This window comes from Hemitrygon akajei, chromosome 13 (assembly GCF_048418815.1).
Source record: "Hemitrygon akajei chromosome 13, sHemAka1.3, whole genome shotgun sequence".
NCBI lineage: Eukaryota > Metazoa > Chordata > Chondrichthyes > Myliobatiformes > Dasyatidae > Hemitrygon > Hemitrygon akajei.
This window is the reverse complement of record NC_133136.1, coordinates 104,349,719-104,365,516: the sequence shown is the minus strand read 5'-3', so window position 1 is coordinate 104,365,516 and position 15,798 is coordinate 104,349,719. Positions and strand designations below refer to the sequence as shown.

Below are 15,798 nucleotides of genomic sequence, written 5' to 3'. Positions count from 1 at the left end.
CCTTGTCTGCTGGAGCAACTTCATGCCTTCTTTTAGCCTTCCCGATTTCTTTAAGTGTTCTTTTGCATTTCTTGTACTCCATAAGCACCTCATTTGTTCCCACTTGCTTATATACCTGTTATACACCTCTATTTTCTTAACCAGAGCCTCAAAATCTCAAAACCAAGGTTCACTACAGTTGTTATCATTACCCTTTATTCTGACAGACACATGCAATCTTTGTACTCTCGAAATTTCCCACTTTCCAAGTACATCTTTGCCAGAAAACAGCCTGTCCCAATCCACACTTGCCAGATCATTTCTGATACCATCAAAATTGGCCTTTCTCCAATTTAGAACCTCAACCTGCATCTGTTTGCATATTTACTTCAAAACTAATGGCATTATGGGCAATGGATGCAAAGTGTTCCCCTACACAAACTGTCTTCTGCACAGTCTCATTCCCTGATAGCAGAATCGGTATTGCACACTATCTCATTGGGACTTCTACATCCTGATGAAGGAACCTTTCCTGAACAATTTTGACAAATTTTGTCCCATCTAGTCTTTTTACAGTATAGGATTCCCAGTCAGTATGTGGAAAGTTAAAATCACCTACTATTAACAACCCTATGTTTCTGGCAACAGTCTGCAAGCTCTTTACAATTTGTTCCTCTAAATCCCTCGGACTGTTGAGTGGTCTGTAATATTGCTGCGTTAATTTATTTTTCAGTTCCACCCATAATGCCTCACTAGTCGAACTCTCCAGTCTGTTACATTTTCCCTGACTAATAAAGCCAATCCTCATCCTTTCATCCTTCCTGCTCTGTCACGACTAAAACAATGGAACCCCGCTATACTGAGCTGCCCGTCCTAACCCTCCTGCAACCAAGTCTCACAAATGGCTACAACATCATATTTCCAGATGTTGATCCATCCTCTGAGCTCATCTTCAGCACTATTATCGCCTTTTCTATGGTACTTATTGCATTGAAATATACCCAGCTTAGGACACTAGTCACTCCACGCTCAACCTTTTGATTCCTGACTTTGAGGTCTCACCAACATTTTGTGTGTTTGTTGCTTAGATTTCCAGCATCTGAGATTTTCTGTCACCCAGTTTCCTGTGTCCTGTACCTTGGGTGTAACTACCTCTCTATACATCTTATCTATCACCCCCTCAGCCTCCCAAATGATCCAGAGTTCATCCAGTTCCAGCTCCTCCTCAATAGATTGATTGGATGTATATAAAGTAACACTAGCGAATGTGTATGTAGCGGTGGTGGGTGTTAATGGGTGGAGTATTAATCAGCCTGTCGGCAACTGTAGCCTCTTACCGGATGGGAATATTTAAAGTGGATCAGAAGGCACGTTACACACACACAGAGCAGTACTTTATGAATATAATGTAGGATGTTATATTTGAATGCACGTGGTATATGGAATAAAGTAGATGATCTTAACAGGCAGTTAGTTTTTGGCAGGTATGACATTGTGGGCATCACTGGGTTATAGATGGGAGCTTAACATTCAAGGATACACATTGTATCAAAAGGACAGGCAGGTAGGTAGAGGGGGTGGCATAGCTCTGTTAGTAAAGTATGAAATCAAATCCCTAGAAAATGATGACATAGGATCAGAAGATTTAGAATCCTTGTGCATCGAGTTACGAAACTACAAAAGTAAAAATACTCCAATGAGAGCTCTATACAGGGCTCCAAACAGTTGTCAGGATGTGGACAACAAATTACAATAAGAGATAGAAAAGGTATGTTAAAAGGACAATGTTTACAACAGTTATGGGGGATTTCAATATTCAGGTAGTTTGGGAAAATCAGGTTGGTGCTGGATCCCAAGAGAAGGAATTTGTAGAATGCCTACAAGATGACTTTTTAGAGCAGCTTGTGGTTGAGCTCACTAGGGGATCAGCTATTCTAGTTTGGGTGTTGTGTAATGAATCGGATTTCATTAAGGAACTTAAAAAGGCCATGATCATAACATGATAGAATTCACCCTGCAGTTTGAGAAGGACAAGCTAATGTTAGATGTAATTGTATTATAGTGGAGTAAAGGGAATTATAGAGATATGGAAGAAGAACTGGCCAAAGTTAATTAGAAGGGGATACTAACAGGGATGACAGCAGAGCAGCAACGGCTAGAGTTTCTGGGAACAATTCAGAAGGAGCAAGATAAATACATCTCAAAAAAGTAGTAATATTCTAAAGGCAGGATGACACAACCATGGTTGACAAGGGAAGTGAAAGTCAATATAAAAGCAAAAGAAAGGTCATAGAGGAAAAACTAGTGGGAAGTTATAGGATTGGGAAACCTAGAAACCAACAGAAAAGCCGTGAGGGAGGGGAACAGATGAAATATGAAGGTAATCAGGCCAATAACAAAGGTTTTACAGATATATTAAAAGAGTAAGAGAGAGCCAAAACTAGATAACGAACGACAGGAAAATGCTCCTGGAGAGGTAGTAATGGGGAACAAGGAAATAGCAGGCAAACTGAATACGGATTTTGCATCAGTCTTCACTGTGGAAGACTCTAGCAGTATGCCGGAAGTTCGAGAGTGTCAGGGGGCAGAAGTGAGTGCAGTTGTTATTACTAGGGAGAAGGTGCTTACAGAACTGAAAGGTTTGAGATAGGTAAGTGTATCCAGAGATACCGGCCACGTGATAGACGTACTGGCACCTGGTTGGTCAGAGGACATACCACATGCCAATCAACATTTGGTCCCTCCCAACTAATCAATGCACACCTAAATTATTGGTCACCTTAATTGGATGATCTCACCCAGCCCCATGCTATAAAAGGTGAGACTTGTGCCTGGCTCGCTCTCTCTTACAGACCACCTCATTGAAGGTAAGTGCATTGATTCATGTTTGGGAAGGTCTATCGTTTGTCCTGGTAAGGGAGCTGCAGCTATCCAAGGTCAAGGGGCATAGCTGTCGTAGTGCTTTTCCCTTGTTCTTTGTCTGTGTAACCGTACCCTGTCCCCACACCGCTTCCTGTGTATTGTAGTTGCTTGTGTTGACCCGACTTCCCCTTGTAAATAAATTCCTTATTATTAAAACTGTGTGTGTCCAGGCCTCTACTGTTGAGACTCAAAGAACCAGTTATTTTCCATCACAACATTTGGCACTGCAGAGCAGGGTCTCATAGGTTTTGGCTGGACACAAGCACAGGGGATAATGTTCTGGAATAAAGGGAAGAAAGCCAGTGCAGGCACCCAGGATAAGATCCCCGGGTGGGCTGATGAAAGGGAGGGATTTGAGAGTCTGGCCAGCATGCTGGCAGACCACGGAAAACCAGTGGACTGGTCTGAGCAGTTAGAGCCCCGTGGAGAGAAGCTGGGCCATCATGTGGTCTCCCTCCTGAAGGAATCCGGGTTCCCCAAAGCCAAGGGGAGTCAAAGGGGTGCCTTCTGGTTGTTTGCGTCCCTGCTGAGACGCCAGGTTAGAATTACTGATCACCTGCAGCACTTGTGTGTTCAGAAGGACAGGGAAATTGAAGACCTCAGTCAGCGATGTTGCACGCTGAAGGAAGCAGCACAGGCCCGAGCCAATGACCTTGAAGTTAGGGGAACTGAACTTGCCTGTCGCCTCATAAAACTTCAGCAGGCCAGGGCAGCCCGTCGGTCTGGCTGGCAGCTGGACCCATTAAAGATTCGAGCCTTAGTCCAGTGTGGCAACAAGCTGGACACATGGCTGGGGGATGGGGACATCTGGCTAGATAGTGACGACGAGGGGGTGCCCAAGGAACCAAGGTCCCACAACCACCCTTCCCCCTTCTCACCCGAGCTCCAACGTGCCCGACCCATCACCACGCGGTCCCAGGTTCACCGCAGGGAGGAAGGGGACGAGGGGGAGATGCCCGGACCTTCCCCTAGTCACTCCAAGACCACGGAGACCCGGGACTTCTCCCCCAAGGAGCTGACCCAACTGGCAGATTGGTACCGCCAACAACCAGGCGAGCACCTGGCCGCCTGGCTGCTCCAGCTGTGGGACGAGGGGGCCCCAACCTCAGCCTCTCCCATCAGGAGGCAAGCGCCCTGGGAAGCCCCTCTGACCAGCAGAGCATAAACAATGCACTGCGGGCGCCACAAGCAGAAATCCGTGACAGCACAACCCTGTGGGATCGGGTAGTGACCGCGGTACGAGCTCGCTATCCCACACTTCTGGAGTGGGATCTACACAGGCGCCCGCAATGGGGTACGGTCAGTGAGGGCACCCGGGTTATCAGGGAATGGGCACTGGTCAATGACATCTACCAAGGTGCCTGCGACCGTTACTTCCTTGAAAACACACGAGTGACCGGTGCCCTATCGGGATACTTGGTCACTACCGCGCGCCCCGATCTGAAGTCTATAATCCTGTCTCTCATGGCACCAGCCAGCGGTAGGACCATACGGGATGCCATCACCCTCCTGGAGGGATTATAATATATGCAGAGGGTGGCACCTACGCAGGTCCGCAAGACCGAGACAAGGGCCTTAGACACTATCCCTCTCAGATATACACGCAGGCAGCTGTACACGGACCTGCTGCGTGCAGGGGTGGATCGTAACCAGATAGATGGCATCCCCACCCCCAACCTATATGCCCTGTGGAAGGAGCATTACAGGGGGAAGACCAGTTACAAAAAGACAGCCAGGATAGACCATGCCCACACCGAGCCACCCTCCGCGCCTCCCCTACCTGAAACTGTCTCGAAGGCCCTCAAAGCAGAATTCAGACAGCTCGTCAGGCAGGAAATGTCCCACCTCCACAGCAAAGTGCCTCACCCCCGCAGCCCTCTTCCCCCCCCTCCCATAGGATGAAGGCCAGGGCCCCCGGCGCATTTGCTCTCTCGCTCTTTCCCGCCCGGGGGACCTGAGGCCACATATACCCGTCACAGTACATTGGGGAAAGGGAAACACACAGAGGTGGATGGCGCTTGTCGACACAGGCGCCCAGCACACAATTATCCCAGGCAATCCTGCCTTATGGAGGGGTACGGACATGCAGATAGAGGGATTGGGGGGTTCCCGCTAGGGAGGTCACCCTTCGCCTAGCCATAGGCAACCATCCCCCCAGAGGTGTACAAGTCTTTATTGCCTCCTCCCCGGAATGTATCCTCGGGATCAATGTTTTAAAGGGACAATCAAACAAACAGGGGCAAGTTCACCTTCGGCATCGCGCAAGCCACTATTGTCGTCGGGGCGGCTAAGTGGGAGCCAATTGTTATTTCCCCCCCCACACCCCCCCCCCCAAGATCATCTGTAACAGTCAGTACAGAGTGCCAGGGGGGGGCGCCAAGAAATCGCAGACTCCATTCAAGCCCTGTTACAGGAGGGAATTATTAGAACCGCTACCTCGCCTTTCAATAGCCCCATTTGGCCCCTCCAAAAGAAGAACGGCTCCTGGCAGATGACCGTTGATTATAGGCAATTGAACAAGGCTGCACCCCCCCTCGCCGCCGCTGTACCTGACATTGTCACCCTTATTGAAGACATCGCAGGCCGTCCCCATAAACCCTGGTACGCTGTTGTCGATTTAGCGAATGCATTTTTCTCGATTCCCCTGCACTCAGATAGCCAAGACCAGTTTGCCTTTACTTGGGATAGCAGACAATACACATTTTGTCGCCTACCCCAGGGATACATTCACAGCCCCACTATCTGCCATGGCCTTGTCTCCTGCGATTTACACAACATCCAATTCTCGCCGGAGATTTTGATTGCACATTATATAGATGATATTCTTCTCCAAGGTCCTTGTGAGACCATTGTGTGAAAGGCCCTTCACATGCTAATCGAATCCCTCAGGGGACGGGGCTGGACCATTAATATGGAAAAGATACAGAGCCCCAGTCAGGGTGTCATTTTCCTTGGAGTACAATGGAACTCCGGGCACAGAAGCATACCCAATGCCCCTAAAAATAAAATTTTAAATTTTGCCATCCCCTGGAATAAAACTGACACACAGAGATTCGTGGGGCTCCTGGGCTATTGGCGGCAGCATATACCCCACTTGACCATGCTTCTCCGGCCACTCTATAGGATCTCCAGGAAAAAATCCACATTTCCTTGGGAGCCAGCGGAACAGGCTGCCTTTGATACGGCGAAACTAGCGGTGGAACAAGCCATGCCACTTTCTTCCCGCCAGGCGGGTCTGCCTTTTGAGTTACAGGTCTCAGCGAGCGAGACGGTCGCCGAGTGGAGCCTCTGGCAGAAGATCCCAGGGCGTAGAGTCCCCGTCGGTTTCTGGACTAAGTCCCTACCTGAAGCGACAATGCGCTACAGCCCCTTTGAGCGCCAGCTACTAGCCTGCTACCTGGCGCTCCTCGCCACCCAACCCTGTCATCCTTCGCCCCCATCTCCCCATAATGCGATGGGTCAAGTCCCCCGGTTCTACCCACAAGGAGGGCTGTGCCCAGAGGTCCTCCATTGTCAAGTGGAAGTGGTACATTGCGGACCGGGCTCAGTCAGCCGCCTCCATGAACAAGTCATGGCTTTCCCCCAGTCCCAGGACCCTGCCCCGGACATCCCCGAGGTACAACCCTCCCCAGCATGTTGGGGTCAACCCTTTGATTCCCTCAACCCTGACAGCAAACTGCGTGCCTGGTTCACAGACAGCTCTAGCCGCTGGAAAGAGGGTAAACAATTTTGGAAAGCAGCAGCACTTCATCCCGCCATGGGTAGAATTTTAACCACCAAGGGGGAGGGGGGTTCCAGTCAACTTGCCGAGCTGGCAGCAGCAGCCCTCACCCTCCAAAACACTACCGGACCAGACCACATCTACACTGACTCCTGGGCAGTAGCTAACGGCATTGCGGTGTGGACGGCCCGGTGGCAAGACATGGGGTGGGAAATACACGGACGTCCCCTCTGGGGACAGCACCACTGGCATTTCATTTGGGACCAGGCTACCCGCAGAAATATTTCTGTCCACCATGTGGATGCCCATACCCAGAAAGATAATGAAGAGGCAACGTTTAACGCCGCTGTGGACCAGGCTGCCCAAATATCATCTGCCACCACTTCCACCCCTGACACAGACCCCAGTGCACTAGCTGCGTGGGCACACCGACCCCAGTGCACTAGCTGCGTGGGCACACAGACCCCAGTGCACTAGCTGCGTGGGCACACCGACCCCAGTGCACTAGCTGCGTGGGCACACCGACCCCAGTGCACTAGCTGCGTGGGCACACCGACCCCAGTGCACTAGCTGCGTGGGCACACAGACCCCAGTGCACTAGCTGCGTGGGCACACAGACCCCAGTGCACTAGCTGCGTGGGCACACCGACCCCAGTGCACGAGCTGCGTGGGCACACAGACCCCAGTGCACTAGCTGCGTGGGCACACAGACCCCAGTGCACGAGCTGCGTGGGCACACCGACCCCAGTGCACGAGCTGCGTGGGCACACAGACCCCAGTGCACTAGCTGCGTGGGCACACCGACCCCAGTGCACGAGCTGCGTGGGCACACCGACCCCAGTGCACTAGCTGCGTGGGCACACCGACCCCAGTGCACTAGCTGCGTGGGCACACAGACCCCAGTGCACTAGCTGCGTGGGCACACCGACCCCAGTGCACGAGCTGCGTGGGCACACCGACCCCAGTGCACGAGCTGCGTGGGCACACCGACCCCAGTGCACTAGCTGCGTGGGCACACCGACCCCAGTGCACTAGCTGCGTGGGCACACCGACCCCAGTGCACTAGCTGCGTGGGCACACAGACCCCAGTGCACTAGCTGCGTGGGCACACAGACCCCAGTGCACTAGCTGCGTGGGCACACAGACCCCAGTGCACTAGCTGCGTGGGCACACAGACCCCAGTGCACTAGCTGCGTGGGCACACCGACCCCAGTGCACTAGCTGCGTGGGCACACAGACCCCAGTGCACTAGCTGCGTGGGCACACCGACCCCAGGGCACTAGCTGCGTGGGCACACCACAAAGGTGGCCACTTAGGGGCCGATGGCACGCGGCGCTGGGCTGAACAATTCGGTGTCGCCTTGATCAATGTAAAACCTCTATCGATAACTGCCCCATCTGCCAGCTAGTCAAGCCACGGGACTGGCCGATAGGGCCACCGGGCCACATTCGTCACGGCACGGGAGCGAGTCAGGTATGGCAAATTGACTATATTGGACTGCTCCCGCGACAGAATAAGAAGCAGTATGTCCTCACGATGGTGGACACATACTCGGGTGACCTGGTGGCGGTGCCCTGTGAGAGGGCCGACCAGAACGGCACCATCAGAGGATTACAGCACCTCTCCTCTATCTATGGGGTCCCATGGGAGGTACAATCCAATCAGGGCTCACACTTTGCTGGGACCAAAGCCCAGACCTGGGCGGCTGAGGCGGGGATCTCGTGGCTGTTCCATATACCCCACCACCCCCAGGCATCGGGCTTAATTGAAAGAATGAACGGCCTGCTCTAGGAAAAAATCCGCACTCTGACACCCTCTCGCACGCTGCAGGGGTGGCTAAGTGTCCTTCAGCAGGCCGTCGACCAGTTAAACACACGGCCCACCAGCCAAGGGGGATCCCCACTGGCCTGCCACCTGACACAGTCCCCATCTCCCGACTGGGAAACCACTGAACCCCCCCCCCCCCCCAATTCCGAGGACTCGGGCATAGTATGGATCCGTCAGCCGCAGAGCCTCCCCAGAAAGGGAGAAATTGTCTCGCGCGGTCCAGGGGACACCCGCTGGGTTGCCATTCCGGGCAAATCTGATTTGTCCTGTATACATACCCGGCATTTAACCAGACGGGAATGAGTTTCCTCCTACACCTACACCTACCCCCACCTCTCCACCCCCGTCTCCCTCTACAGGACAATGGTGCGACTCCGGTCGTCCCTCCTGGTCGCTGCGATGATCAACTCCGTGACAGCTGCCAACACCTTCCTCAGGGTCGTTTACGAGTTTGCCAGCAACACCAACAGATCGGACTGCTGGATCTGCTTGCGGGCCCCAGCACACGCTGATGATGCGCTGCCACTCACGCCGATCCCGCTGGATGACATTGAGATGAACTGTTTACACAGACTGTTTGCTCCTGCTGGTTTTGGCATATCTGTGTGGGGGGGGGGGGGGCCCTGCTGGCATTCCCCCACCACTCCCCTCCCCACTACACAACCTCTCTTCCCTTGACCCCCGATGGGGTGGGTGCTTCAGGAACTGGTATTTCCCTCCCTAAAATTTGACCTCCACCCGAGTCCCCACCCTCAGAGTTATTCCACAGCCACTGAGTAGACCTAACGACTGCTGGTGCAGACTCCGCAATGAGCACACTTCTATTTTCAGTTGGTCACAGCAACTGTCAGCGAAACTGGTACCCGGGTGCCCCAGTGACCACTGCCGACAATGCCGCTAAGCTGGGAGCTCCCTGGACTCTAAACGGGACCCACTGGATCTGCGGCCACCACGCCTACCCGTGTCTCCCCACGAGCTGGTACGGCTGCTGCTTTCCAGTATATGTGGTGCCCTTCATCCACCCCCTGAATGACCTTGGGGAGCATCCGGCGTACAGCGGCCACCGAGACAAGAGGGCCATTACAGAGGCAGAGAGGTTCTGGATGATAGCCTTTCCCAGTTATGGTACGGCCCGGCTGTCCCGGGAGGTGATCCAGATGACCAGTGTGCTCGAGACTCTGGCCAACGAGACGGCAGTGGCATTGCAACACACAGAGGATGCCCTCACCCGAACGGTGGCAGAACTGACAGCTGTCAGGATGGTCGCCCTGCAGAACCGAATGGCACTGGACTACCTACTCGCTGCTGATGGTGGAACGTGTGCAGTGGTTGGTAAGGAATGCTGTACCTTTATCCCTGATGAGTCCAGCAACATCACTCACTTGGCTGCTCGCATTCGGAACTCGGTGGCTAAGATTCAAAAATCAAGGGACCAGCTCCTCCAGCACAACACCTCATGGGGTGATTGGTGGCCATCTGGGTCCCTGGGGGGGGGGGGGGTGGGCAACTGTCATTCACTGGCCCATCGCACTCATTCTTGTAATCATAGCCATTTCTATAGTATGTTGCACATGCCAGCTGATTAAGAGTGTCTCTGCATTTACTTAGCTGCTTAAAAATGGTTATTTCTGGTATGTGATATTGTTTCACCCTCTTATGTGTGTTGGCTATGTGGTGCGTCTTCCGAGGGGTGGAGTGTATCCAGAGATACCGGCCACGTGACATATGCACTGCCACCTGGCTGGTCGGAGGACACACCACATGCCAATCAACATTTGGTCCCTCCCAACTAATCAATGCACACCTAAATTACTGGTCACCTTAATTGGATTATCTCGCCCAGCCCCATGCTATAAAAGGTGAGACATGTGCCTGGCTCGCTCTCTCTTACAGACCACCACATTGGAGGTAAGTGCATTGATTTATGCTTGGGAAGGTCTATCGTTTGTCCTGGTAAGGGAGCCGCAGCTATCCAAGGTCAAGGGGCATAGCTGTCGTAGTGCTTTTCCCTTGTTCTTTGTCTGTGTAACCGTACCCTGTCCCCACACCGCTTCCTGTGTATTATAGTTGCTTGTGTTGACCCGACTTCCCCTTGTAAATAAATTCCTTATTATTAAAACTGTGTGTGTCCAGGCCTCTACTGTTGAGACTCAAAGAACCAGTTATTTTCCATCACAACAGTAAGTAACCTCGACCAGATGGACTACACAGCAGGGTTCTGAAAAAAACAGAAGGGATTATGGAGGCATTAGTATTGATGTTTCAAGAATCAACAGATTATGACATAGCTCCAAAGGACTGGAAAATCTCCCTCCACTCTTTCAAAAGTTAGAAGAAAGGATCAGTTAGCTTGATCTCAGTGGTTGGGAAGATTTTGAAGGCAATTCTTTTGGAGTACTTGGAGGCAAAAAGATAAAGCAGGTCAAAGTCAGCATGGTTTTCTTAAGGGAAAATTTTGCCTGACAAATCTCTTGACATTCTTTGAAGTAATAACAAGCAGGATAGACAAAGGAGAATAGGTGGTTGTTGTGTACTTGGATTTTCAGAAGCTCTTTGACAAGATGCTGCACAGGAGGCTGCTTAACAAGAGTTCATGGTATTACAGGAAAGATACTAGCATTGGCTGATTGGCAAGAGGAATGAGAGGGAGTAGAGGGAGCCATTTCTGATTGGCAGCCGGTGAATAAGTGGCGTTCTCCTGTGGTCGGTGTTCAGATCGCTGTTTTTTTTTTACTTTGTATGTTAACGATATAGATGATGGAATTGATGGCTTTGTGGTCAAGTTTGCAGACAATATGAAGATAAGTGGAGAGACAGGTAGTGTTGAGGAAACAAGGATACTGGAGAAAGATTTGGACAGATTAGGAAAAAGACCAAAGAAGTGACAGATGGAATTCATTGTTGGGAAGTGTATGGTCATGCACCTTGGTACAAGAAATAAAAGCATAAACTATTTTCTAAGGCAGAGAGAAAATTCAAAAACCTGAGGTTCAAAGGGACTTGGGAGTCCTCATTCAGAGCTCCCTAAAGGTTAATTTGCAGATTGAGTTGGTGGTGAGGAAGGCAAATGTGATGTTAGCATTCATTTCTAGAGGACTAGAATGAAAAAACAAGGATGCCATGCTGAGGCTTTATAAGACACTGGTGAGGTATCACTTGGAATATTATGAGCAGATTTGGTCCCCTTGTCTAAGGATGAATGTCTGGACATTGGAGAGGATTCAAACGAGGTTCATGAAAATGATTCCACGACTGAAAGGCTTATCATATGATGAACGTTTGATGGCTATGGGCCTGTACTTGCTGGAATTCAGAAGAATGAGGGGGGACCTCATTGAAATTCAGTAAATGTTGAAAGGCCTCACTAGAGTGGATGTGAATAGGATGGCTCCTAAGGTGAGGGAGTCAAAGACTAGTGGACATAGCCTCAGAACAGAGAGACAACCATTAGATTGATGAGGAACCTTCTGTAGCTAGAGTGGTGAATTTGAGGAATTCATTGCCACAGGCCACTGAGGAGGTCAAGGCATTGGGTATACTTAAGGCAGAGGTTGAGATATTCTTGATTAGTTAGGGCAAGAAGGGATATGGTCAGAAGGCAGGACAGCGCAATGGATCAGCCATGTCGAAATGGTGGAGTAGACTCGATGGACCAAATGGCCTAATTCTGCTCCTATATCTTATGGTCTTACACAGGGATAGGCAAGGAATACAAAAGCATGGGACAATCTCAGGAAAATAGGATTTTTTGTAGAAGACATTGGAGCCAGCTGAGATGAATCTGTTTCCACGCAATATAACTATGACTGTTATTTAGTACCGTCAATATTGCAAAATTACAAACAATTAGACATCAAAAACAAAACTGTGTTGAGTGCCTCAGCAGCTAAAATTGTGCCTGCCAATGGAGAGACTAAACAATAAGAGAATTTTAAAAAGGTGATTTCAGAGGGATACTGGGCAGAAAATATCAAAAATAAAAAGAACCTCACAGGTATCTGAAAATAGGAGAGAGAAGTGTAAAACTGAGCTTCTGATTAAAGTCAATATTGGTCAACAATTGGGATAAGCAATGAACAAAGCTTGGCGAAGTTAGAATGAAGGATTAGAGTTTGGATGACTTCAAACTACCAAAGTAGAAAAGCTAACATTACCTTATCATTGAAATGAATTTATTAACCCCTTAACATCTTCTTAATTCAAGTTTGCTTTGGTCTGTTTTCAATCCTATACAATCCCTTCATTTTTCTCCAATATATCAGTTTAAATTAATTTCCTGGTCCCTTGAAAAATGCAGGGCTTCCTATTTAAGTCAGTAGGTCAGAGTAACACTCACACCAAGGCTCAATTTTCTACATTTAGTTTTACCCTGCAGGCACCCAGGATATGAACAGGGTTCCAAGAATACAGCAATCCGATCTTCCTCAAAATTTTGAACTACAAATTGGATTAAACTTTAGAAAGTTTTTGCATTAAGAGCTACTGTAGTCAAGCCTAATCCCATCTGAATATGCATAGCCGTGCTTAAAAGCAAGCAATAAAGGGGACACTACATACTGAACCATTCCCTAACCTTGCAAGTGCTTAGAATCAAGTATCTGTTCCACAATCGGCTTCAATCAGTTAACAGCACTGAGGGTCAAATCAGTTCATGTACACAACAAAAATATAATATGAAAAGGATTATTAACATAGCCTAAGTATGACTCTCATATCTAAAATGATAGGTTAAGAAATCAGCATCAGAACCTGAAGCAGAAAAAACAATGCCCAAGAATGGAAAACACTACAGAAAGTGGTGGATACAGCCCAGTCCACTGAGCACATTTTCATGGAGTAGTGCCGTAGAAAGCAGCATCAAACATCAAAGACTTTCAAACATCCAGGCCATACTCTCTTCTCACAACTACCATCAGTCAGGGAGCACAGAAGCCTTTCATCCCACACCACCAGGTTATTTTCCTGCAACCATCATACTGCTGAACCAGTGAGGACAACTTCACTTACCATAACTCTGAACTGATTCTAGAACCTACAGACTCACTTTCAAGGACTCTACAAATCATACTCCCAACATTACTTTTTTATTTGAACAATATGTTTTCTATAGTACATTGGTTGTTTGTCAGATCTTATCTGCAGCTTTTTTTGTTCTATTGTATTTCTCTATTCTCTTGTAAATGCCTGCAAGAAAATGAATCCCAAGGTATTTAGTAACATATACATACTTGGATAATAAATTTTATTTTGACTTTGATGAAACTTCAGTTTTGTATAATATATTGCGATTTTTCACCACGGAATAGAATGTTTACCACAAAGAATTTCTTACCTTTAGATCCCTATGGATGATTGGGGTTTTGCACTGGTGTAGCCTTGCAACAGCTTCACAGGTATCACAGAAAATATGCAGAATTTCATTTTCAGTAAAACCTTTCTGCAGTCTCTGGTTCATTTGGTTCACTACTTGACCCGCTATCAAATAAATATTAAGCTTAATTGAGAGTTCTGCAAAACTTAGTGACTTCAAATTCAAAACGGTACACGTTTTTATGTCAAACATACATAATGTTCTACAATATCTTTGGACAAGCAAAACAAAATACCACACAAAAGCAAATTATAATACAACAATGCTCATCACTTAGTTTTTAAAGATATTAAAGTTTTTAATATTCAATGCTGACATACTTCAAATTCAACTAAAGATAGTAGAAAAATTAAAACAACATTAAGACCTGCAGCTTGTGCAGACAGGTACAGCTCAAAGTCTTGGGCAGTAGTGAAACATTTGTCATTAACCTCAAAGAAAGCTGTCTACAAAAATGTAATTGAAATTCCCTTTAAACTTTGAATATCATCATGGCATTAGTACACAGGAACTCTGATATCCAATGTCATAGATGTCATCAAAACAGTTGTGGAATCAATTACTTTGAAAAATTCTCACGCAACCAAAACTTGGTAACTAGAGAGCAAAACATGAGACTAACTTGTCAGCCAAGGTGTCGTCAAACATTAACATTCATGGAGTTTTGAAATAAAACTAAGGAATAGATCCCACGCTGAATTGGATTTTCAGAGCCAGCAATATTTTTTAGTTGTAGATATACATTTTAAATATTCAAGGGATGTGGCTTTATAAGTGAGCTAACATTTAATCGTGGCTTAGGGTAGCTTTTGAAAGTTCATTTATGCCTCATTCAAATTCCCTGATCCATAAAGCTTTTGCAGAACAAATAAAAAGTTAAAGCATTCATCTATTCAATAACTTTAATAAGATTCCCAACTGCAATGGTAAAGGAACGGAGGAGTCAAGGAATACACAACTACAAACTAGAATCATGCTTACAGATTGAATGGTATTATATAGTATCAAAATCATGAACTACATCTAGTCACTCCCAAATATCACACACACAACATACTAAACTCAGGATGTATAAAGACAATTGTTGTTTCACCTGGGAAATATGCTTGGGCAATGAGTAAAAGATCCAGTTTTGGGCAATTACACAGAAAAGTGCCAATGGAAGGAGACAATGAATGGGGGAGTAGCAAATCAGAATTTTATGGAAGAATGTGTTTCTTGCAAATGAGAAGCAGAAAGGAAAATAGAAGCAAGGCTGGGGGTGTAAAACAACAATGGTTATGACCATGTGATACAACCTTTTGGATTCACTGAACTTAGCTGATGAATTTTCACAGCATGGCAAGTGTTAGATACCATGACAGTTTTCAGTTCTGAAATCTTTTTGGATGAGTGCAGACATGCTCACAGAAAAAATTTGAGATGAAATTTGCCTATGTTTAGTCTACTGAGGCAGTTGATGAAAAACAAAAATATTGGTAGTTCATTGCCATCTCTCACTAAGCTTCTAATGAACAGTCCAAAGAATAAAAGGAACACAATTAAAGTAATGAAATTGATAACAAATGTATCAAACTACTGAAAAGCACGACTTTCATGAGGAGACAACTCATTCTTACCTCTGCAGTATTCCATTAGAATAAGCACTTCCCAGACGTTATCTCCAATTGACGTAATTCCACAATCCAAATAACCCACAATATTTTTATGGCCTGAAAGCTCTTTCTAAAGGATTTTAAAAAGATAAGCTAATTACACTAAAAGTATTACAGATTTATCTGTTACACATTTATATTCTAAATAAAACATTGCACAGCACATATCACAATGCAGTGAATTCCCCACCCACAACCAAAATCACAGATCAAACCCAAGTCAAAAATATTTTTCTTTTAAAATGTCTCAAGTGAAATCAAAGTTTAGATAAACTCAAACCATCTATTTGTGGCCAGGTAAGCAATCTTACTCAAACAAGAAG

At 47.5% G+C, this 15,798-nt stretch overlaps 1 protein-coding gene across 2 annotated transcripts in view; it reads right to left on the bottom strand.

Annotated features, from left to right (window-relative positions):
- bmp2k (BMP2 inducible kinase) overlaps positions 1–15,798 on the bottom strand; it is a 96,415-nt gene that overhangs the window by 51,990 nt on the left and 28,627 nt on the right. For both annotated transcript variants that reach the window (XM_073065206.1, XM_073065207.1), the window contains exons 3-4: positions 15,440–15,545; positions 13,782–13,924 (exon numbers count right to left, since the gene is read on the bottom strand). In XM_073065206.1, the coding sequence (XP_072921307.1) occupies positions 13,782–13,924; positions 15,440–15,545 (249 nt within the window). The remainder of the gene's footprint in view (positions 1–13,781; positions 13,925–15,439; positions 15,546–15,798) is intronic.